General features: G+C 31.6%; 2 protein-coding genes across 2 annotated transcripts in view; one reads left to right on the top strand and one right to left on the bottom strand.

The window, feature by feature from the left end:
* LOC118192379 (allatotropins-like) overlaps positions 1–26,341 on the bottom strand; it is a 175,149-nt gene that overhangs the window by 125,816 nt on the left and 22,992 nt on the right. The gene's annotated exons all lie outside the window — the stretch shown is intronic.
* On the top strand, positions 25,711–26,319 carry LOC146998961 (protein FAM200A-like). The gene has a single exon (XM_085810279.1). The coding sequence runs from the start codon at positions 25,711–25,713 to the stop codon at positions 26,317–26,319; it is 609 nt and encodes a 202-aa protein (XP_085666405.1).

The following is a 26,341-nucleotide window of genomic DNA, read 5'->3' as shown; positions in this document are numbered from 1 at the left end:
CTGACTTAATATTAGAGTAAAAAAAAAACTGACTTTAAAGACTTTGTCGAAGCAGTATTTCGGCACTTTCTTCTGATGGATCACACTGTTATGACATTTAATTTAATGACCAGATATTAAAATACCACCGAATATTAAGCGTTTTCTTCATAAACTGATCAATTATCTTTTCTGTCTCCACAAGTGTTAACATTTTAATATTTAATTCAGAAGTCAAACGACAAAAATCAGCGTTATATTTTCAAATTTTCACAGAACTAGATATTAGAGTTAGGTAGGCTAAATTATGTTGTACCAGTCAAGTACATTCGTATGTCACCCATCGAGTGATTTCACTAATGTGTCATAGTCTGACACGATATGTTCATCTATTTTGTTAAACAGAAAGAAAGTCACTGATTAAATCTTATGTTTTCAACTTAGTGCAATTTGTACTTCTATAGCAGAAAACCTCGGTTCTACACGTACTACTGCTTTTATCTCTCAAGGCTTTTAAAAGACAAAAATTCAAAAACAACAATCAATTAAATACTAATTTTTTCTCCTCTAATTTTAATATGTTTAGAAATATGGGTACTTTTCCGTTTTGCTGGCGCAGGCGATCAAGTCGCCAATAATGGTACAACTGATGCCAAACAGAATATCCTCGCTGGTAACCTTTTACGCCCCATTTTCAAGGCAAGTCGCAGTCATTTTTACCGGATTGATTGTTTCTTTCAATACTGGCCTAAAATTACATAGAAGTTTTACCAGATAGTTCAATTTTATGACCTAAGGTTATGTAATTAAGTCAATTAGGATGTATTCGTACGAATTGAAATAATTCTTGCATTTAAACTTTAATAATACTTAAATAAAATAATTCTTGCATTTTTCCAAATTAAGATTCAACTTGAAATTAATGTAGATAATTACTGAGAGAATTATATTTTTGTAGTGTAGTTTACGTGAAATGATATCACTTGGGGTCACGTGATATGAACCGGCGAATCAGTATGTTGAGCCAGGAAACCATAGTAAATTCTTAAATTAATGTCTTTTTACAAATACATTGTCTTTATTCATTGGTTTTTTACAAAATTTCAAACGATATTAAATTGTTTATGCCTTTAAAATAAAAATCTTAGAACTAACATTTTGTTAAATTTTTTTTATGTGTATACTGTATGTTGTCGCCAATAAAGTCTGCTTGGCAAAATTTGCGAAGGCAAAACGGAAAAGTACCGAAATTCGCTATTAAAATTACATGCTTGTCGAACGAATTGTTTAGAAAATAAAACAGATGAACAAGCAACTTAAAAATTACTTCTTTATAGCTATAAAGTAATATTTCAACTTTGCAGTTTGTGGTATAATTAATTTAATTTCGAGGTTTAGGGTCTGAAGTATTTTCGATGTGCTGTTCTTAAAAAAAAAAACGTGTCCCTATGTAACTGGAATATTATCAATACTACCATTACATATGACAACTAATTAATATTGATGTTTATTAATTATTAATGTTAATTTTTAGGAATAATTTTCAAATGCAGATTTTATTTAAATGGTGGGTTATTTAAACAAACTAGACGCTTGCTCGGCTAATCGCCGTTAAAATAGTTATTATAAAAAAGAAAACTGTACATGATGATTTCAATGAATCCACCTAATGCAATTTCAAAAGTTGTTGGTGTCGTGTCTATGATAAAACCTATTCAAATGGTGCTATGGACAAAGGTCTATGATAAGTGTACGATGAATTTCACAGCTCCAACTAGTAAGTAATAATAATTGAAATGGATCTGCGTTAATTGGTTTTAAATGGCTTAGTTTGATCTTTCTTAACCTGTAGTCAGGAAGGTACAAGTGTTCTCCGATGTCTGCCTTATGGTCGTTCTAGATTTCCGATAAAACAGAATTTAAAATTTAGATTAATTGCGTGTACCACGTTATAATTGAAAACTTCAGATTTTGTAGGTTACATACGGCAATTGTCTATGAAGTTTTCTCCGAAGACTGACATGTTATGAAATTTATTCCCGGTAATACTACTTACGGATTACCCATTGTAGTCAAGGAAAAAAAAAAAATAAAGCACTGTGACTGGGGTGCTTCTTGCTAGCATACATTTAAACATACATAAAGCAGCTACGGTAGAATCAGCAGGCTCAGCATAACCATTTTTTTTGTCGAATTAGAGCAGATAAGCTTGAGATTTATAAATCCAAAGATACATCTTTCAGCGTGAGAAGAGCTCCGATGTAGATCATTTATATCCTAAGAATTTATAAGTTAGCAAATAAGCTTTAAGATGTGGCTATTTAACGTATACTCTTTTTTAGTTACTGAGTTAGATAAATAAAAACTTCCTTGAAGAAGCTTATTTGAAATTCAACAGCTTGTAGATAAAATGCACCCGAAATAATGCTTTGAATGTAGTATCAAAACGTTATTTGATGTGAATTTTATTCCCTTTATTTACTTTTCGGTAGTCTTAATACTCTCTGGACGCAAATTTAAACGGTTTCGATCGATCAGTAACTGCAACTTCGAAAAGAACAACCGAAAGATTGCGTTTCTCAGGGAGGTTTATGTTAACGGGCAGTACAAGTTTGGTATTATTTTATTTTGCAGAAATAATGTACGTGAAAATCGTTTCTAAGGCTTCACTACAGTGTCTTTGATTATTAAACATTGCATATGTAATTGCTAAAAGTACAATGTTTAAAAAATAAATGCATATTTATTACTTTATTGCGGATTTTTCTAATCGATTTTATTTTGTATTATGTTAAAACGAGTAAGATAGGTAGAAATAAAATTATTAGATAACTACAATGCATTTATTTACCGCCCCTAATACCTCCGGCCGGGTTCGAATCCCGGAGGAGGCATGGATTTTGTAAATTTACAGTGTTGGTACGGCATGCGGCACTCTAAATATGCGGCGAACCGAAAGTCCCCTCATGTGGTTTGGTGGAAGAGGAAAGGAGTGAGAGACCCTCAGATTTGTCCCTCCCCGGAGTGCTCTCCACCAAAATTGGGAGAGGGGAATTGAGCTAAATTGCACTGTCACCTGTAAGGTGCCCAAGGCTGTTGCAACGACAAGCATATCTTATGGACAATCCAATTTATGGATTGCACAATCTATCTTTGCCTTTGGCCTTTAAAGAAATTATGTTTTAGTTCTGGTTTCATCAACAGATGGCGCCACTAGCCTATTTTCTGTCCAGGCTATCTGATCATTACATCCTATTTCGTTCATTTGCGCTTTGGCAGCTGACGATGGTGGTGCGGTAAAACCATCGAAACTAGTCCTGTGAAAATTTGAAAACATAACGCTGATTTTTGTTGTTTGACTTCTTTTAATTAGTATTTGTTCGGCGTGTTATTGTGTCTTAATACCTAATGATGCTACAGTATGATACTTGCATAGGTGTTTGAAACATAACGCTATTAATCACTATGAAAAATAAATTAAAACTGTTTATCAAGACGGTCATTTTGTCAATAAATATATTTTTGAGCAACCACTTGTAATAACGGGGGAAAAAACAGAACTCACCAGAAACAATTAGTTCTGAAAGAAAAAGCAGCTACTGTGTTGGTAATAAGGTTTTTATTTTTAGAAATGTCACTCTCATTCGATATTAAAAAATGAAGGTGAATTTTATGAATGTCAGTCATATAAATTTAAAATTGCGATTTTCCTTTCGTGTAGGGTCATTGAATGTTTCACTTTGAGAAAATACTTTCATTCTATTAAAACATAAAACTTCTATTAATTGATAGAGAATTATGCATTTCACTTACTATCCAAAATCAGAACAGTATATGGATATGCAGGGTAAATTAAAAAGGACCATTTAGAAATAAAGTAATTTTTATAATACCGTTTTTATTGTTTTTAATGGCAACATGTTTATTAATAGAACATTTTCTGTTTTAGCTACAGAGGGTGTTTACACATTCAGACGATTTCAGGTCGTTTAATTAACCGCAGTGTGGTCCAACCTTTAGTTATATGAGGGCCAATCAAACGTTAGTATAGTAGAGCGAGGGCCAGAGACATTAAAGAAAGAAAATGGTTTACATATAAATCACTAGTTTAACATATCACTTTATTTTACAGTCTAGAAATCAATGTGATGATTGGTTCTGATTTTTGATACAAGTTTATCAATGCCCACTGTAATTTCAGTAAGGCAAAGTCTCAAGCTCGATTCCAATGAAGCACTTTCAATGCCCTTTCTCGTTTTTTAAAGATCTTTTGGGAGCAGAAAAAGCACTTTCACACACATATATACTGCCAAACAGCGATAACATTTGCAAACAGAATTTATGCAGTTTGGGAAAACGTTCTTTAGAAATCAGTTTCCAGAAATGTTTAGTTGACATCACAGTTTTTTGTCTAGTAGATTGCATCTGCCTAAAGATTACAAATTTCCATTTGAAGGTCGCAAGACACCTAATTTACTTCAACTCTTCTCCATGGGGTTGTTTAACAATGAAAGTTTTGCTCTTAGGGAATCAAAATCCTGGAATCTGTCCTCGAACTCTTTCTTGATATCAGTAATTATTTCATGAAGCATACTAAAATTTGTGTTATTTCCTTCTTTCAGCTGCTGACAAAATGGGAAGTGTGCCGTATTATTTGCCTTCAGTGCAATTTGCATTACATAATTGTTTTTGCGAAAGCCTTCACTATGTCCACAAAGCTGGGATATATTTTGTTTCCTGCCTCGTAATTTCAAGTTTAAAGCATTTAGATAAAGATAAGCATTTAAATAAAGATTTAAAGAATTTAGGTAAAGAGTATTTAGATTTAGATTTAGCGTTAAATCTGTCAATAAAAAAGATGATTTAAAAACTGGATTTCTCTTGATACTCATGCCCAAAGTTTTCTTTTTTGAGGAAAGCAAGGATTTTATCCCTCAACCAAAACACTGTTGCAGACAATTTCCAACGCTTAGCCAGCACACTTGACAGTACAATAAAATGTCAACATATTTAGCATCCAAAGTCCACAAATGGAATAAATGCTCTGTGTCTCTGGGCTTTGCCTTCCCTTATTAAATTGACAATATTTACAACAGTTTTTATTGACTGAGCCTTATAATTTTTATTTCTTAATTATTATATTTAATATAATTATTTATATTTATTATTTATTGTCTGAGCCTTATAATTTTTATAACTTAATTATTATATTTAATATAATTATTTATATTTATTATTTATTGTCTGAGCCTTATAATTTTTATTTCTTAATTATTATATTTAATATAATTATTTATTGTCTGAGCCTTATAATTTTTATTACTTAATTATTATATTTAATATAATTATTTGTATTTATTATTTATTGTCTGAGACTTATAATTTTTATTTCGTAATTATTATATTTAATATAATTATTTATATTTATTATTTATTGTCTGAGCCTTATAATTTTTGTTACTTAATTATTATATTTAATATAATTATTTATTGTCTGAGCCTTATAATTTTTATTACTTAATTATTATATTTAATATAATTATTTATATTTATTATTTATTGTCTGAGCCTTATAATTTTTATTACTTAATTATTATATTTAATATAATTATTTATTGTCTGAGCCTTATAATTTTTATTACTTAATTATTATATTTAATATAATTATTTATTGTCTGAGCCTTATAATTTTTATTACTTAATTATTATATTTAATATAATTATTTATATTTATTATTTATTGTCTGAGCCTTATAATTTTTATTTCTTAATTATTATATTTAATATAATTATTTATTGTCTGAGCCTTTTAATTTTTATTACTTAATTATTATATTTAATATAATTATTTATATTTATTATTTATTGTCTGACCCTTATAATTTTTATTACTTAATTATTATATTTAATATATATATTTATATTTATTATTTATTGTCTGAGCCTTATAATTTTTATTACTTAATTATTATATTTAATATAATTATTTATTGTCTGAGCCTTATAATTTTTATTACTTAATTATTATATTTAATATAATTATTTATTGCCTGAGCCTTATAATTTTTATTACTTAATTATTATATTTAATATAATTATTTATATTTATTATTTATTGTTTGAGCCTTATAATTTTTATTACTTAATTATTATATTTAATATAATTATTTATATTTTTTATTCATTGTCTGAGCCTTATAATTTTTATTACTTAATTATTATATTTAATACAATTATTTATATTTATTATTTATTATTTAAAGCAGTAAGAAGGGTCTTTTGTTTTTCCAAATGTTTAACTAACATTTTTTTCCAATAAAGAAGGGTAAGTGCCAACAAAATGAATAAGAGGGCCACATGTGGCCCGCGGGCCGCGGGTAGGGCTACACTAAATTAACGTATAAAATGTAAATAGTATTTTTTAAATGTTCGATCTGATAGTCGTTTTCCTGGAGTTTGAGCATGATGCCCATGGCAGAAAGGCGTTTCATAAAACTTCCAAGGGTACTGGTTTCCATTCCTCTTCCACTATTCTCCTCTGTCCATCAAACGTAATGGATTTGAGTTTAGAAAGATCTCTTATCCAAGGACCAAAGGCATAAAAGTCCTTAGATAGAACGTCATCGGCAGGAGAACTTTGAAAAGATGTATATATGTTACGGTGAAACACCGAAATCTGGAGAATGTCGACTTTCACCGGTGAATGTCAACATTCACATACTCGCTTGGTGTATGTCCGAAATATTTTCCAAATACTCTTATTTCTGACTTACACCGGTGAATGTCGACATTCACCATGTACTAATGGTGAATGTTGAACATATAAGAATATTATATTTCCTTCTCCGTAATTCAGTCGCGAAAAAACGCACTTGATACTCAGAATAAGAACTTAAGAACATAAGAACTTAAAACACACAGTACATTCAAAATGAGAAAGGAAAGTAATAGAAGTTATAAACTTACCAAATTATGTGATTCAAATCTTATTTATTGCAACAACTTAAACTATTATGACACTTTGAATTGCACAAGAGGCCCTTGCTTTTACAACTGCATTTATTTGTGGAACACTTCCTTTTGGAATGACAGCGTGTACATATACTCTTCTCTTTTCGACCTACACCAGAGCATATCTGTGATTGTCGACATGCACCGGTGAAGGTCCGAATGTACAAGAATGTAATGAAATATTCGATCTTTCATCGGTGTATCTGGTGAATGTTGACATTCTCCGGTGAAAGTCGACATTCTCCAATTTCGGTCTTTCACGGTAACATATATATAATATGTATCACTTTTTTTTTTTTTTTTTTTTTTTTTTTTGAGAAACGCAGAAGTACTTTTCGAAGTATGAAGTGTTGCTTTTGTGGAAGAAGTTTCACTCTTTAAAAGTCACTGGGACAAAGAAATGGATTTTCTTCTGCAAATACCGGAACTAAAACTTTATTTTCATAATACGTCAACTTAAAACTTTTCTTCTAATCATATTAGTTTTAATTTCTCATTGTAAGAAAATCATGTGTCAGTCGTAAATCTCTTACTGAAACTTTCTTTGCATTGACGGAACCATGTTTTCTACATGTTTGTTTTTCCTTCGTTTTTAAAAATAAATAAACCTTTCCTTGTTTCAGAATTTTAAGCTGGTGAACATTATGTTTCTTAGCCTTTTTTAAATTGTAAATCTTGTTTTATTATTATATTTGTTGTTGCTAAAGATATATTTAAAGACTCTGGAATTGATTTCTGCATCGGTGGATTTTCTCTTGTTACCAAGAATTTAACTCTCTTGTTACCAATGAAATAATACGGATCCTTTTCGTGTATTCGTGTGAAATCTTTCCATGTAGAAATAATGTTCGACGGTTTTTCCTTTTCCGTTTAATAACGTTGCTTATTTGTTTTGGAAATTTTAATACCATGCATTTCACAACGTTTATGAATTATGGAATAGTAATACTTCCCTTCGGAAAGCGCGAAACATATCTTTGAATTCACAGCTTGTTTACATGCGACATTTTCGGTCAAGAATAAATTTCAAAATGGCATATGATATTTCTCATTTAAAATAGTTGCTAGAAATTTCTTGGTAAAACATTTAATTTTTTAAATTTTTCTATCAAAATTGTTTTAAAAAATATCTAAAAATCTTCTGTATTTGTCTTGAAAAATAAACAGAAACACTCAATATAGTTTTAAAAAATTTCACTGTGTACTTGAACAGTGGACTTAATATTTGGCAATGATTTAATGTAATATCACGGAGAAAGTTCTTTCGACTCATCATTAGGATTAGAGCTAATGTCTATTCCTTAAAACTATTTTTGCACATTTCAACGGTAAAAGTTTCGTTATTATTTATACCAACAACAAAGTTAATATAGCAGTTTATGACGCCATGCATTGGTCACTTGATCGTCGAAATGTCCTTTCCCATGTTTTTTTTTTATTATATTTGAAGAGTTTATTTTATTAAGGTGATACAGTGGTCATGATAAAACAAATTCGATTGCAAACTTTTAACCAGTGTATTATACGTACCTTAAAAAGGTGTTTCCAAAGTGATCAATATAGACTTCCAGGGATCTATACGATATAGAGAGGAGTCGATGGGTCTCTGATAAATAAATAACTAAATTGTAAACGATTTGTAAACGATTTTGGAATTAATTTGATGCTTTTTTAATCTATATATCTCTGTATATACAGAATCCACCAGAAAAAATGTTTACGCAATTTAATGAAAGAAAATTCTTTACTGTGTGTTGTTATCAAACTTCATTACACGCTAATGCAAATGCTGCATTATAGGTTAGGTTCAAGGCACCTTTCCTGCCCCTGTACTTGTATAGTTGTTTAGAGTTCTCAAAGTATCAGAATGGTAATCTTAATGGGAAGAGATTGCTTGGGTAATGTTGGTTAATGTGTCTGCGGGAATTCCTGCACATGCCGCTGTAATTTCGTGACGAAGGACCTGCAGTATAACCGATTTCCTACGTTATCCTTCTGAACCCCTCAAGGTCATTTTAATTCACTATCACACGTCATACGTCACATATTACGGTTATGGGGATGTGTTGTACAAATGCCTTACCATATATTGCAAAGATAATTCAACTAGTAGGTACATCCAACTGTTATGGTACATATACATTTTTGACGGACCCTGTAGATCAGTGCTCCGCAACCTTTTCTCACCTGCGACGCACAAAAAATCTTTCTGGAATTTCGTGGCACACCAAAAGCTAATGTATATATGTATTGATTTATACACAAAATTTACAATAAATTTTTGTTTTTAATTTGAAAAATATAAATTTATAAAACCATAACATATTTATTTATATGCAATTATAATAATTATCAATGTGATACCTGCGCTTGCTTCAATGAACACAAAAGTTTTATGTTCGGCTCAATATCTGACAACGTAACACGAAGTTCTTACTGACTGCGAAATTTTTTTAAAAAATTAAAAAACAAAAATTCTTCAATTTGATTGGTTTATTTCAAATTAAAAAAAACAGTTTTAGAGCTATTATTTTTAATTAAAATGGTCTGAAACCAATATATTTCGTTTAAATTTATGTTTAAAAACAGTTATATATTTTTGAGTTCCGAGTTATCAAGGAAGTGCCGAAAAAATTCAAATGCTGACACACTTACAATCACACACACAACCACACAACAGTGAAATATATAAAAACATTTAAAATAGAAATTATTAAGGAAAAAAAAATTGTCATTGTGTATTAAATACATGATAAAAAATTGCAAAATGTCAAATACATGTATTTGATTGCGACACACCTATATCCTACTCATGGCACACCAGTGTGCAGCGGCACACCGGTTGCGAAGCACTGCTGTAGATGAAGGTAGATACAGATATAGACAAGAAAAAGCTCATCATATATGTTGTAAAAATGGAACTAATCGAAACGAAATCAGCTGCAGCAGTTTTATCAAACAGAAAACACTCAATTTGAAGTGGTTTTATTAAAGGTATAATTTATAAAGGTATTTTTAATTTCAGTGGAGTCAAAAACAGTTCGAAGTGGGAACAGAAATTTCAGCTTTAAAGTAAGTTTCCATTCTTTTTCAGCTTTTTCCATTCTTTTTTGAGGTATGTGGTTTATTAAATCATTATTTCAAGTCAATAAAGTTATGCCCAAATGTACTATTGGAGTATGTTCAGTTCCCACAAAATTCGGTATTGCCAATTCAGAGAATCTATTATTTTCTTCATCTTTAACAAATGCTGAATTAAACTAAAATTTACAGAATGTAAGTACAAATGCATGTAATTTAAAAACATATATGTAATATAAAAATACAAAATAAATAATTAAAAGATCACAAGCATTTTTTCGTCCTAGTGTAATTATGTATAATAGTTAAAGTGGGAAGGAGAGATAAAAAGTTAAAAAGATCTTCAATGGGTAGACTGCCAAAACGTTTTGCACAGTTTTACCTTATAATAAATGTTGATCACTGTTGAAAACGCATTCAAAGAGTAAAATTCAATTTTTGATCATTTTAAAGCTTTAAGCTTGAATCGAAAGTTCAGAGTTAAATTTACATTTGATCTTTGTACTTTTCGAGTTGTAAGTTCTTAAGAAGTAAAGTTTTTGACAATAAATTCTTATCACAATGGTTAACGTTGCTACGATCTTGAAACTGATGAGGATAAAGTAGGATAAAATAATCAATTGTCTCGTATATTTATGCGTGAAAAGTAGATCCTGTCATTAAACCCGAAACTTGTCATCACTGCAACCGCTTTCAGTAACCACTAATTAGCAATTAAATTATGTAATAGCATCGTTATTGAGACTGATTAGAAAAACGGAAACTTACTGCTAGAGTACATAAAGTCAATCATTCATCGATGTTACCCATAATAAGCAATCTCTAAAAATCGATAGAAATTTAAAAAACAGATTTTCCCAATGATAATGTAACGAAGAGCTCCCAGTAAAAATGAAAATACTATTTATCCAGCACGTGAAAATTAAAATGAATACTTCTGGTAAGAAACATATTTAAAAATACTGTTCTTTAATAGAGTAGAATTATAAGCTTTGAAATTATTAATAGCGCTTTGGAAACTTTTTTACAAAATCGCATCTAATTAAATATTAAATTGAAATATTTGAGGAATAAATTAATTGAATTAGCGGGAGAAAAGCATTTAAAATTATTTTTAAAAGCAACCAATGTTACTGATGTGTATATTGTAATGAAAGTTAACAGATTATTTCGTAAAGTATAACTTAAAAAAACAAAAATGTCATTTGAGCTAAAAATTACTACTCTCATTAATTTAATGTATTTGCAACCTTAATGTATAAAGAATGAAAATCCTAACATGAGCAACTCTTAGGCGCAAACTCAGGAATCTATGCTTAGTTTTAATATTTCTAGTTAAGGTAAACACTGTAGCTCACTTTAGAAACCTAAATATTGTAGTTCATTTTAAAATTAGATTATTAGCTCTTTAATGTTCATTTTAGAATATCTTGCTTGTTAAATTCTTCTAGTATAATGGTCACAAATTCAAACTGCATGCAAGCCAAATATACTACTTGAATGCTTCTGAAGGTCGAATTTGTTTTTTAATTGAACAGTTCTTAAAAAAAATAGAAATGTTTTATTTAAATAAAAAATTTTGTTTAATATATATTTCTCGAAGCATACATAAACAATTATAATCATGATGCAAAAGAATAAAATATTATATTTATTTTCTGCTTTTGAAATCTAAAGGTAAACTAAAAAATGTGTGCTTAAATCTATGCCTAAAATTAAAATTAAAAAAATTGCGAAACGTTTTTATGCGAGGCATAACTAATAAATAATGAATATTTTCTTTATTTATGAAATTTTCCTTCGGTGTACGCACAAAATGTACATATATTTGTATAAAAATAATTATAAACTTAAGCCTAACTAAACTTGTTGAGTAAAACACGGGTAAAACATTTTAAAAATCGATAACTTCGAGGAAATGTTTGCTGTGTTCAGTAAAAGGATTTGATATAGTAACACTGTAAAAAGACAATCACTTGACAGAAGTTTTTGCTTTAAATTTCCTTCCTAAGTGATCCAGTGAAATAAATGCACATATGCGTCTTGAACAATAATTTTTTTCTGTACTAAATAAGTGCACAAGTCTCCAAGTTTAACCCAATAACATAGGAAATCACCTATATGGTGCTCAAGGTTTTTGCCAACGACAGAGCCACTATGAATTTCGTGAGCTTGCTCTGATGTTACCGTTAGACAACAACAACAATGACATCGAAAATAATTTTCTATCATTCTGGAATTGCTATTTTGAAAAGCTTGTTTTAAATAGAGTGGTACCTCGTCAAGCGTCTCTAATCTGTTCTAGATCCTTAAACGTATATCAAACAAACTTACACGTACAAAATAAAATGAAAATAATTAATCCATTCTTATATAAAAATATTGTTACGAATTTTTCTCATTACTTAAGAGTTCGTGGATTTGGAGTGAATAATGACTACAGCATTTGATGAAGTACCAAAAGACACTTTATTGGGCAGTATTCTCAGGACAGCTCCAAAAAACACGTTTTTACAGTCGTCGAAGAACTACAATAGACATGCTGTTATAATCAGCGACACAACCTTCAGGCAATCAGGCTATAACAGTGAAGATAGCTTCACTGCAAATCATCAGAGTACAGCTCCCGACTCTGCTCGGTCGTTCCCGGAACTCTACTTACTCTCGAGATTCTCCACGCTACAACTCGCGATGCACTCGACGACACAACAAGAGTACAGCTCTCAACTTGGTTCAGTCGTTAACGGAGCTCAGCACACAGTAAGACAAAACTCGACAATGCACTAACTCGCGATACACTAAAAGACTCTCTCGATGCACTCGACGACCAACTCGGCGTTAGACTTCTAGACACTCGCTCAATGACTATCAGCTCTCAACTCGCTAGACGAGACACTAACTCTCCGCGTACCAGCAGGGTTTATATTGTGTTCGAGAACATTCTGAGCTAAACCAGTAAGAATTCGTTCCAGAAGGTTCTACATTCTTCTATGTCATATCGCCGATTTTGTCTCCAAATGGACGATTTTTCGCCAAATGTGGCAACCTTGCCTTCCATTGCCACTTTATGGCAACCCTAAACCTCATTTGCGGGAAAGCTATCTTACCGCGCCTGAACAGATATATATATATGTAATAATAAAATTCCATAGTCAAGAATACACTTAAATTTCTAACTGTATGTTCTTTTCATTTTTAATGGTGACGGTCTCTTATTTGAAAGTACATGGAATTAAATCCACAGCCCCATAGTCAAGTTGTTTTTCCCGCTTTTTCTACACGTACAGTTATAGAATGTTCTGGAAATATTCAAAGCGAACTGGATTGGCTGACGAGGCTGACGTCATTTCTTGGAAGCTCCGCCTTACCAGAGGCTATAAAAGGACTCGCAAAGGAATATATCGGGCTTTTCTTAAATGTAACCATGCAGTAAACTTCATACAAAATGTTATTAGTAGTTCTTTTTTATTTACTCCGGATATCTTAATTTTTGTAACTGCTATTTTCTCCTGAAATATAATAAATGGATCCCTGTTTTTTAAACTTATCGTCTGATAATTTAAGCTACGACTACATCTATGATTCTTCAACGATCTATTTATTCTGGACAAAAACTGGTACATCACATATATATTATTACCGGGCAACAATATATATTATTTTTATAATACTGTTTAATACTAAAATACGAATGCAATGAGTGAAATATATACTGCACTTAAAATGTTTGTAAATTTTGTGTCTTATTATAGATTGGCATCTGATAGCGTTTCGATTCTTATAAAATTTTTAGCTTCGGAGAAAAATTCTAGAAACTATTTTCATCACGAATTATAGATACTCATCTGTCAATCTGGTCCTTTTCTTATTAATTCTAAGCTACGGAAAGAAACAAACGTACATTCATTAGCTCCATTTTCAGATTTTCTGGAGTGTTACTGGCATTCGTTTTCAATGGTAATGAAAATAATGCAAAACTGGACTCCAAATCATTAAAATCTCAAACTTTTTTTTTTTCAAATTCTTGTCATAATAAGGATAGTTTATGTAATTAAGAAATGCATTTGTTGTAAAATCGCTTCGGGGCGCCAGTTTGAGCAAAATGTTCTATCATATCAGCAACATGGGAAAAAATTTTAAAATTTTAATCGGATAAAAGAACTAGAAATGCAGCATCTGAATGCTCTTATTTAAAACTTAGCAATACGGCAAATGTTTTAAAAGTTGTCGATATGCAGATTTTTTCAAAAACACCTGCTGTCATAATTACAAGTAAGGAAACATAAATTGATCACTTTAGGAAATAATGATATCTTAAACCATTATTTCTCAAATAGGAAAATGCTAGTCATTAATTTTTGGATTCTGAGCACCGTTTAACTCTAAATTTCGTAGCTGTATTTATTTATAAGCCGGTTTAGAAGCTACAACGCATATAAGAAGTTCATAATTATTAAACCTATATTTGAGTATGAACATAACTCTGATAGAAGTCCCGTAATGCTTTGTATAAAAATGTGAGTGAGATTGCAATGCTCCAGTTCATGATTTCTAATTGTTTCTCGGTAAAAATATTTATAATTATGGTTAAAAACTGTTCATGCTGCAGTTTATGCCATAAACCAGTGGTCTCAAGCATAAATTGCATGCGAACCAGTGCACGATATGCAAGTAAATAGCTGACACCAAGAAATGTTTTTAACAAAATTTAAAATCATTCTTAAAACAAAGGAAAAAAAGAAAGAAAGAAAAAGAAAAGTAGATTTTTAAATTTTACATCTGATTTTTTATCAAACAGTGCATAAACAACTGCAATAATAACACAAAAGAAAAGATTCAAATTTATATTTATTTTCTATTTCAAGTTAAGAAATTTCTTGCAAAATTGTTACTCGCAAGAAATTTCGACACTTAGGTATTTATTCAACCATCTTGGAGCATTTTGGAGATTTTTTACGGATGAAAAGGCGAACGTTACTTGGTGGTTTCCATAACTTTAAAATGATTCTCAAACTATCAATATTTTTCGTAAGTTGGCAAACTTTATCAACATATGAAAAGTCGACATACTTAAGCAATTTAAAATATAAATTTTTATTATTAAATAAGAATAACTTGATAGGTTAATAAAATAAAGCACTTTCTTTCGTCTCCAAATCTTTCTGCATTTTTTTTTGCGCTATTTTCCCCAAGTAAACAGCGATCTGTTTCTTAAAAAATCAGCAGAAACCATTGCAGAAACCTCGGCAACACAGACTATCTAACTAACTAATTCTCTCGATGTTCCTTTTAGATATTCTTTGGCAAAATTCTCTATTCCTGCAGAAATTTCACCCCAATTTCTTCCATCGTCACATATTCCACAAGCGCATGCTTAAAAATTAAGTTTTAGGTAAAAAATATCACGGTTTGTTTATAAAAATCACTAGAACTTTGGAATACAACAAAAGGAACACATACGGTTTATTGTTTATTTAATTACGGCAAAGCACACTAGGGCTATCTGCCTAAGGGGAGGGATGCCTTCGTGGAGGACTTTCTAAAAGGAAGGCATGCGAAAATTGTTGTTTAATTGAAGGATTGCTATAGGTATGGTTGCCTGAAGAGAGTTTATGGGCATGGTTGCCAGTGTTTGGCACATTCTGAAAATTTGGAGACGCTACTAAGGCAGTACCATTTTCTTGTTCAAAGTTCAAAGAAATAAAGAGATAAAAGCGCAAGAAAACAGCATAAAATAAAATTTAAAAATAAGGAAAAAGTTATTGAAAAAGGAAATTTTAATATGAAAATTTATTTTGGGGTGTAATACTATCAAAATTTCAAAAATTAATTAATATTAAAAAACATTAAATATAAAATTGTAAAAATAATTGCGATCTTATCTGGATATGCTGATTTCAGTTTAACACAAAATATTAAACTAAGCATTTACAATTAACATATGAGTTGTAGACCCGTTAGAAATTTTTGATGTCAGGGAATTGAAGAAATTATCAATGCTATCTCCGGGATTCAAATTTCGCACCTCCTAAATATCCGTCAAACGTGCTTCCGGTTACACTACGAAGGCATTCGGAAAGTAGGGAAAAAATACCTTTCAGGTTTAAGAATTCTCTCGCCATTTCAAGGTACGCAACATAAAGTCCAGTATTCAAAAGGAACTGTAGAAAAATGCTACGAAAAAACTTGTTACGGTATTATTTTATCACGCATCGCCACGTAGAGATTTCCAGCCTTAAAATATCAATTATTCATACCGTAGCTGTGCATTTATTTCGCTTAATCACTTACGTATGATGTTTGCAGCCAATATTTCTCTCAAGTGGCGAATTGTGTTATTTTACCAAGTCGTCAGATCCACTTATTTAAAACTACAAATATGGAAAAAGAGACATTTTTCAAGTGTTTAAAAATAAAAGAAATAAGAAACGAAATTTTATATGATCTTCAAGTTTCCTTCTATACTCATATAATTATATAACATTATTACATAATATTTCATGAAAATTTAACTTCAGTTGGATAAAGCAATATTTGAATGCAACCATTTAAATTAAATTAAATTAAAAAGAAAAAATGAAATGTTTTCTACATTATATTATTGTTTTGCTAAAATAAAAGCTTTGAAATTTCGAATTAATTCTAATTGCGATGAAGAAGTTTTTATAATTGCCAAATATCTGGGAGCAAGAAATTATTATGAAATACAAGCGTGGATAACATAACTCTTCTCCTCTTAAGCCTCAGCAAATATATTGTATAAATTATTATTATTACTTCAGTATTTTGGGATGCAGTGCTCTGCAAAGAAGCATTTGGATTAAATGCAAGAGTTAAATAGCAGTTGAAGTACCGTTGTAAGTATCTTAAGTTTTACTAACGTTTATTTTATTTTAAATCTTTACTATCACTTCTTATTTTCTACTACCGGCCAGAATTATAAGCGTTAAGGTTTTTATGCAAAGTTTGTCTGGCGAACGCCAAGTATTTAAGTTGTGGCTTTTTGCCAAGCGAGAGAGAGGAAGCAGTGAGTCGAAGCAGGCCGCTTACCTTAGAAGTTACGCAGTTGCTTGTTGCCTTCCAGGCCAGAGGTTTTAATCCTCTTGATAACTTTTAAACGTATTGTAGTGTTCACAGTTCTCTGTACTACATACGCTTCCTGTTAATATAAGGCCAATCTTCCACGTTTATTATTTTAAAGTTAAATTAGAGTTTAGTTCTATTTTTATATTTTTACGTTAGACCCCGAGTAGCGGGTCTGTGTATTCCGAAGTACGGAAGTCTTTGTAAATAGAGAAAAATAAAGGGTTTTGTATACCCTTCTTGTGTATCCTGTCTACTTCCCACAGTTCTGAACATAGCTTTAGTAAGCTCTCTGTTCCGAGTCAGGTCCTTGCATGTTCCCAAAGAAGGTTAGAAGGAACAAATGACCCTGATACCGTATGTACTTTGGGAACCGTAGTTCCCAAAATTAAACCGGTTCTTGGTGTTGGCAACAATTGCTTAAACCTTTTTGAACGCCTAGGGCTTAAAGCTTTTATTACATTTGCAGTTGCATTTGTAGCCATACTATTTGTAGCTTTAAGCACAAAATTTGCAATTGCAATTGCTTTATATATTTGCAATCGCATTTGCAGCTTTAATCCGTAGTAATTCGTTGCAATTATTGTGACTTAAAGCTTTCATTGCAGTTGCAATAATCGCTTAAAACCTTTTGAAAGTGTATAGCTTAAGTCTTTCATTGCATTTGTTATGGCAGCATTGCAGTTGCAACTGTATTTTCAATCCGTTGCAATTAGTTTCTTTACACTTGCATTTTCGTTTCAAATGCAATGATTGCTCGGTGCCCGTTACGCAAATGGATGGAAATATAGACTAGAAATGTGTGCACGCACTTTAAGATACAAATTATCCCAGTTAAAATGATTTACGAAAACCGTTAAATTTTGTTGAATATGGAAGTCCCTTTAGAAGGGAATGGGAAACTATATTGCAGCTTGCAATGCAATTCAAAACTTCTGATACTTGGAATATTAGTCTTACAACATAATTTCGGATTCAAAATGTAAACAAAAGTACATATTTAGGAAGTTTATGTAAGCCAAAAAAAAGTTAGTTGTAGAGCGATAAATACAGAAAAGGTGCAATGAAAAAGGTATAATTCTTATAGTTGCTTTGAAATGTACTTTGACGCATTTCTAAATCAGGATTGAATTTAATCAGAGTTAGAAAAACTCCTGTTCTTACAGAATTGATTTTCAGATTAAGAACCAACTGTTGAAGCCCTAGGGTGATGTCACTCCGCCTGTTCCTCACTAGAAAAATGGATGTATACTGGTAATGAATTTTTTCTGAACGTTTTTCATAAGCTTTTTTTAATCCTTGCGCTAGGATGCTTTAATCAGAAGCGCGCTTCAGACTTTGTGATATTTAATCGTAAAATTTATTTCCTCTGAGATTTATTGCTTTGATTTAAATGCGCTTCTTTTTCTCACTGCCCAAGAAAAATTGTAAATCATTGTAAAAACCCTTCGTAGAGGATTGCGACGAAACTCCTTTTGTGCGGATTTTGTCATTTTATGCATTACTTATTATGTAAATATGGTTAATTGTATTTTGATTATACTTGTAGGTAAAATTGGGCAAAGCTTTACTGTAAAAAACAAGTAAATATTTGTTTTTTACGTTAACACATTAATCACGAAGCTTCGAAACACTACAAGTGAAACTTGACCGGGAATTTGTTTATATTTTCTGCATACTAGAAAGTCTTTACACACCTTTAAAATGATTTTAGAGCCGCTTAATTAAGGTTTAAAATGTAAAACGAACCTTCCTAAATATTTGATCGGATGTCCTTTTTTCTGCACTATTAAGTCTGGATTGTGATTTGCATGATATAAGGTGCTTTTTATAAAATTTACTGGGGTATTGATTTTCATTTCTCTTCACTACTTTCCAGAATCCATCTACTGTGGTGGGTTTGTGTTTAGAAAGAGCTCTTTTTAAGAGGACATAGCCACAATAGTATGTAGATGAAGCGTCAAGGGACGTGATAGGGAATCGTTGAAACGGTATATATGCAATACTTGTATCAGTCTTTACGTTTTCAAAGAATTCAGTGGTACGTTTCGAAATACAGTAAGACCCCGCTTAACGCTGTTTCGTTTAGCGCTCTTTTATTTCAACCCGGGGATTCTCCGAAATTGTGCGCAGCGCTAGGTTTCCAAATAACATATCCGAAACAGTGTAGTTGTGTTTCTTGCTTGGTGGACGCATTTTTATCATTTGAAACATTTGTTGACATTATTGTAAGTTTAAATTTGATATATAATACTATAACGATTAATACAGTGACAAATATTATGATCTTTACTTTTTATCATGGGTGATAATAAAAAACAAGAAAAGAAAGCAACCAGAAAAAGCATTTCACTGGAAACTTAAATGCAAGTGATTAGAAGATTAGATTCTGGTGAACGTCAATCTCAAATTAGCGCTGCATTGATTTTGGCAACTTCAACAATAAGGACAATTCTTAAGAATAAAGAAAAAATACTGTCATCGGCAACTGCAACTACGTCAAGCTCTGCAACTAGAATTACCCGTTCTAGAAATAACATTATAGAGGAAATGGAAAAACGACTGTCTATATGGATTGACGACGAAATCGAACGCAATATGCCATTAAGCCAATCTATCATAATGCCTTCTTGACAAAAAGGCAGAAAATTGGAAACCCAGAATAGACTGAATGATCTGACTGAGAATTTTATTTGTTTTTAAAAGTATATGCGTTTATATTGTTTTTATTTTTGTAAGAAATAAATGTTTGATTTTATTTTTATTAAAAAAACATTATTAAATTTAATGCCTAACCATTTTTTATCCGTCTTCCCCTAACCCCATTATTTACATGTTAAGATAGCCTCGCTTAGCGCTGTTTCGCATTACGCTCTACTTCGATGGAACGTATCCCCCGCGTTAAGCGGGGTCTTACTGTATGACTTGTTGCTTTATCTTCGTGAAGTTGCACTCTTAGAAAGTTACTGAGATAAATGATTGGAATTTTTTTTTGCATATATCGGAGGTAAAACTCTTGATAGAACTTGAGTTCAATTTAAATTTTTTCATTCTCTTCTTATTTCTAATTTCTCATTATAATAGAATTCTGCGACAATCATAAATCCTTTACTGATTTTTATTGCATTAACAAAATGAGATTTGGGCATTTTGCTCTTCGTTTTCTGTGATAAATTGACCTTTACCTGCTGCAGTATTTAGATAAGCGCATGCGCCATTAAGGGTCGCAATGCACTTCCATTTATCTCACTCAAATTAGGTTGGGTTTTGCAGATTGTTCTGTGTTCAGCCACATATCTCAGCTATAGCTGCCGAACATTAATTTTTTTTAAAGTTGTAAACTTATTTTCTTCATTGTTGCTATAAGATGCATTTAAAGAATTTTCAATTAATTTCTACGTCGGAAGATTTTATTTTGTTACCAGCGGTTTAACTTTAAAAACATTAAAAACAGTGCGTATATTTTCGGGTAATCGTTTGGAGTTCTCTTTCCACGTAAAGGCAACGATTGAGGATGTTGCTTATTTTTTCACTTCGCAATTTTAATACCATTCATTTCACAACGCTTTTGAAATGTGCAATGCGAATATTTCTCTCCGGAAAACACAACAACATATCCTTCAATCTACAGTTTGTTTACATGAGACATTTTGAAATAAAAATAAATTGAAAAGTAGCTGACGATGTTTCTCATTTCAAATAATAAGCTGTTAATTCTTCATTGAAATTGTTCTAAAAATGGGTAAACACACCTCTGTAGACTAGCAAACAAACGTGTTTCCTTTCCTTATTGTATTTTAAAAATATCTCTTTTTTAGTTCGCCTTTATTAAAGGGCTATAAATCCTTATAATTAACTAAATTACAACAATATGAATCCTAAAAATATTTTAATTTAAAGCTATTCTTTTCTTCTTTTGAATTTCTATGTTAAATATAAGTTATAACAATTAAAATCTCCTTACATCGCTTCACAATTGTACAATAAGTTATTGAGCTCTGTGTATTATTAGTGAATAATATAACAACACGTTGCTAGTTTAGCTATAATTGTTATTCCAGAAGATATTTAAAAGAAATAAAAGTTGTAGCCTGAAAACTTCATATTACGGTTTATTATTCCAACGTCAAAAAGTTAAAATTAAAAAATATAAATGTCTTAAGATTAAGAAGAAATTACAGTCTGATCTTGGTATGCAGATTTTGCTTCAACTCATGAAACAAGTTAAGAAGTACAGTACCCCTTCTGCTTTAAGAATTAGTCCTTCAGAAATGAAATATATAAAACATAATCTCTTTTAAGATTCAATTTCAAAATTACAAGCACAAATAAAAGGAAAAAATGAAATGAAATTATTTCATCATTAACTAGTGCAATATGGAGACTTGTGAATTAATTTAGTAAAAATTAGATTTGTTACCGTGTTTAAGGCTTAGCTATTGCATTTAATCGCTTGCGCACGGAATCTGTGAGAAATATATTTTTAAAGTTGCAATACTTTCGGCTTTTCTGGGACACGAGATCCTCAAGATGAAAACAATAACAATTTGAAAAGTTTCTTTGCAAGTTGTTTAATAAAGCAACTTGTCGCTGATGGACTAAAATGCATAATTTATACTAAATTGTATAAATTTTGCTTAGTTAACACTGAAATGTGAAACCCGAAATAATATTTATTCTGTTGATATTAACATTACTTCTAAGGATATACAGTGTTGGCCAAAATTGTGGACACTATTGGAAATTTTTATGTTTTTGAACTTTGTATGCTTATAGAAAACGTTACGTCTCACAAAATGCAAACTTGTATATATCATTTTAAAGAAAATTTCTTACTGAATTCAATACAAAACACAAAATTCAATTATTTGCAATACAAAAAAGTTAAACGATAATAGTTATCGATATACATTAGATAGTGATGATTGCAGTGAGTTATCAGTACTTAGTAGGGTACCCTTTATTTTTGATTACAGCTTCACATCGACGTTTCATTGAGCTGACAAGAGTTTTAAGCTCTTCTTTCGTTATTACATGATGCCAGGAAACAATTATAGCCTCAATTAGTTCCTTTTTATTTGATGGGCGCCTCATTCGGACAAGAGTTTTCAAACGGTGTCACAAATTTTCGATAGGATTGAGGTCAGGACTGTTTCCTGGCCATGACAACAATTTAATGCTCTTTGTACGAAACCACTCTTTCGATATTTTAGCCGTGTGGCAAGGAGCAGAATCCTGTTGAAAAATAAACGAAGCATTGTTGGAAAACAGATCTCTGATGGAAGGTAGAAGTTTTGGTTCTAGAATAGTGTCAATGTATTTCTGGCATTCAGTGTCCCATCGATGACATGAAGGCGACCAATACCATCTGCTGACATGCATGACCAAATCATAACACTAACTGGGTTCTTCACAGTTGCTTGAATGCAGTCAGGATGTAGCTCTTCTCCTATTCTACGTCTTACATATTTTCGCCCGTCACTACCGAATAACGATATCTTAGTTTCATCACTCCATATAACTTGTGACCACTGATCATCTGTCCAATTAATGTGTTCCTTTGCCCACTGTAGTCTTTTTTGCGTTGCTGAAAATTAAGATAAGGCTTTTTTCGTGGAATTCTACCTCTCAGTCCAACATCTGTTAATCTTCTTCTGATTTTTCTTGAACTGACAGAAACACCAGCATCATTCAGATCACTTCTGATGGCCGCTGATGACATTTTTCTATCTTGGAGACATAGTCTTTTTATTCTTCTGTCATCAATAGATGTGGTGCACCTTTTTCGGCCTTTTCCTTCTTTGTTTTTTATTGAATTTGTCTCCTGATATCGTAAGCAAAACTTTCGGACTCCAGATGTGGTCACCCACCTTTCTTGCAATTTCAGCATAGGAAAGACCACTTTCTCGTAACACAATAATATTACATCTCTTTCTAGGTGTCCAATCTACTCTTTTATTTGATGTCATTGCTTCTTGACTAAATATTAAAAATTTTTACATTTAAACAGAACAAAGCAAAATAATGAATTGTTTCAAGTGTAAACATGATGTCAGCTTCTACTGGCAGTTATTAACATTTGATTGGTTCTCAGAACAAGAACGGTGATTGGCCAGGAATGCTAGACATTACAAACCACTTCATAACTGTGCTTTTTATTTATATTAAAGTACGTATAACTTTTTTGTATTGCAAATAATTGAATTTTGTGTTTTGTATTGAATTCAGTAATAAATTATCTTTAAAATGATATATACAAGTTTGCATTTTGCGAAACGTAACATTTTCTATAAGCATACAAAGTTCAAAAACATAAAAATTTCCAAAAGTGTCCACAATTTTGTCCACCACTGTATATACTGACCATCACTGTGTTATACCATTAAAAATCGTTTGAAAGATTTGCTCTAATTCTATGAAATATTAAAACAAAAGCTTCGTGAAATTTTGTTACAGTCATATATAACGGCAATTTCTATAATGATTTCTTAATGATTTCTAAAAGGGTTTCGAAAAAGGAAACGGTCGCTAACAGAAAAATTATTTAATGGATTAATTCTAAGAATTTAAATAATATATTGAATCTTGTTGAAATTATGCAATAATATTGTTGTCGTGATTTTGCCCCAAGGTTTAGGAAATTTGCTTTCCTTCTAGCGACCGGATACTTGCTAGTTCTATACTGATGAGAACTATGACCGAATCGTTCGATTTTTCAGCCATGACATCCTGGAGAACGTTGCCGAAGCTACATCACAAGGATGACCGATCATACACGCACGGAGGAGAAGCTCCGTCCCTGTTTTGATGGAAAACATTCCGGGGATGGAAATCTAAGGGCCTCCTAACCTTCTTTCCCTACCACGATTTTGTTTTGAGTTCGTCGGTATTTTAAGTACTTCCATGCCGAAAAGACACAATACACTTACAAATATCGAAGCCCTCTCTGGGATTTGAGTCCGACCCCAAGGCGACGGCAGTCGGCTTCTCTATCAGCAGGCTAGCAGAGCCGCCCCTCTATGAAATAAAAGTAATATTGTAAATATTCTGTACTGTGTACTTTAAGTTACAGTTGAATGTGAAGAATCTTAAGGACTGATAAGCGAATAATCGCTTGAGTTCGTGTGACAGGAAACAACAAGATAGAAGGGTGAAATAACCCTTTTATTCCAATCAGGTGTAACTGAACCCCGTCTTGGAGTTGTACAATAACGCCGAAACTCGGGCTTGAACTTAAGAGACCAAGAACTAAATTAAACTAATCTTAACTAAAAAGATATAGCCGAAGCTATCAAGATTCTAACAGAGTTGGCCCCTTAAAGCTAATTGACTGCGAAGCTATCAAGGGCAGTGTAATAATAGCTTAAGAGAAAGTAGCCTAAAAAGGCGGACGCGTGCTAGTCAGAATCTCTGGTTCTCTCTGACTAAGGCAGTAGAACTTCGCGGTTAAATACCGCTCTTCCTCCACTTGCATTCAAACGTGATTCTAAAACTACGTTCTGGCCGGAAGTTGTAAGTTAAAATTAAGGAGCGATAGGACAGGAAGTTTAACTTTTAGCTAAATAAATATAATCCTTACAATATATATCAAAAGAAACTTTGAAAATCCTCAAGATATCACTTGACTTAGAGAAAATGAAAATCTAAAATAATAGTTATCTTGAAAGTATTCTTAGCGGAGACGATACATATTTACAAATCATACTGAATCACGATGATTCACGCAAGATGGTAAAGAAATTAAGAACTACCTCTTATGAGACATTAAATTACAAAAACTAAATTTCAAAACTATAACATTTATTAAAAATTCACGACAATTTCTGCTAAAAGAAAAGTGCAACAATTGAAGAAATGCATAAATAATAATTTTTGTTAAAGAAACAGTGCAAATTTGAGGAAATGTCAAAACAATTAAAAAACACAGTAATAATAATATTGTTAAGGAAATTTTGACTTTAAATTTAAGTTGAATTTATCTGACTTCTATCGGCAACTGAAACTCATCTCAAATGACACATAGTCAGTTGGACGAAGCACTAAAGCAAAAGATAAGATTCTTTCTTGCATGTTTAGCTATTCGGAATATTTTATTTGCTCATTCATTATGGAAATACTTTTTATGAGGCTGCTGGAGACACAAAGCTTTCTCCCTTGTCGCCAGTCTCAAAACGCAGTGTTAAAAGTTAATGGTTTTCTGTTAAAGATATATTTCTGCCCTTTCTTGCCCTTTAGAAAGCTTTTAAATAATTTTTAGTTCTCTGGTAACATGGAAAAAATTATTGCCATATCCTATACATCAGTCTTTCCCAAAGTGGGCGATAATGCCCCCTTGTGGGCGTTTGAGACCTAGAGGGGGGCGTTAAGGGGCCCAGAAAAAATGGGGGGCGTTGACGTGGGTTAGGGAGGCGATGACAGATTTGTATATTTATATTTTAAATTTCACTACAATTAAAACCATTGAAAACCTAGAATTAAAACAGCATTTCACGAAACCTCATCACATCAAAGAATGATATCGCATACCTGACAGACCTTTATACATTGTTTAATGATATGAATCTCCAACTTCAAGGCGATGACTTGAACTTAATAAAAACAAAAAATATCGTCGCTGCTTTCGTAGCCAAGATGCTCTTACACAAGAAGAATATCAGCAGACGTGAGTTCCATAATTTTCCCAATTTATCAGTATCCTGCAACAACGACGACTTGCTCGTCTACTGCCAACATTTGGAAAATCTTCACAGTGATTTCATTGAAAGGTTCCAGGACATTTTGAAATTGGAAATACCAGACTGGGTGTTAGATCCTTTTTCAAAAGTCAACATAGCAATATCACCCCAGCCGGAAGAAGAACTTATAGAACTGACAACGAACGAGGAAATAAAAAGCAAATTTAAAAATGGCTACCAACAATTTTGGCTACAAAAGTCAATTCCGCAGTTGTACCCTGGATTGTGGTCGATCGTTCAACAATTTTTGATATCATTCCCATCGTCATATTTGTGTGAACGTGGATTTAGCGCTGTGATAACGCTGCTTAATAAAAAGAGAAATCATTTGCAAGTTACCAAACGCAGCGACTTAAGACTGTTTTTGAGTAAAATCGAACCTGATATCAACAAACTTGTTAAAAATCATCAAATTCATCCATTCCATTAGATTAGTTTAAAAACTAAAATTG

The sequence above is a fragment of the Stegodyphus dumicola genome, chromosome 2 (genome assembly GCF_044657685.1).
Source record: "Stegodyphus dumicola isolate Sdum_Otavi_A_Nest chromosome 2, ASM4465768v1".
Lineage (NCBI taxonomy): Eukaryota > Metazoa > Arthropoda > Arachnida > Araneae > Eresidae > Stegodyphus > Stegodyphus dumicola.
The sequence above is the reverse complement of the archived record's forward strand: the minus strand, read 5'-3'. Positions and strand labels throughout refer to the sequence as shown.

Excerpts from the sequence above, each read along its gene's own strand:
- LOC146998961 (XM_085810279.1), top strand. The coding sequence starts at position 25,711 with ATGAATCTCCAACTTCAAGGCGATGACTTGAACTTAATAAAAACAAAA.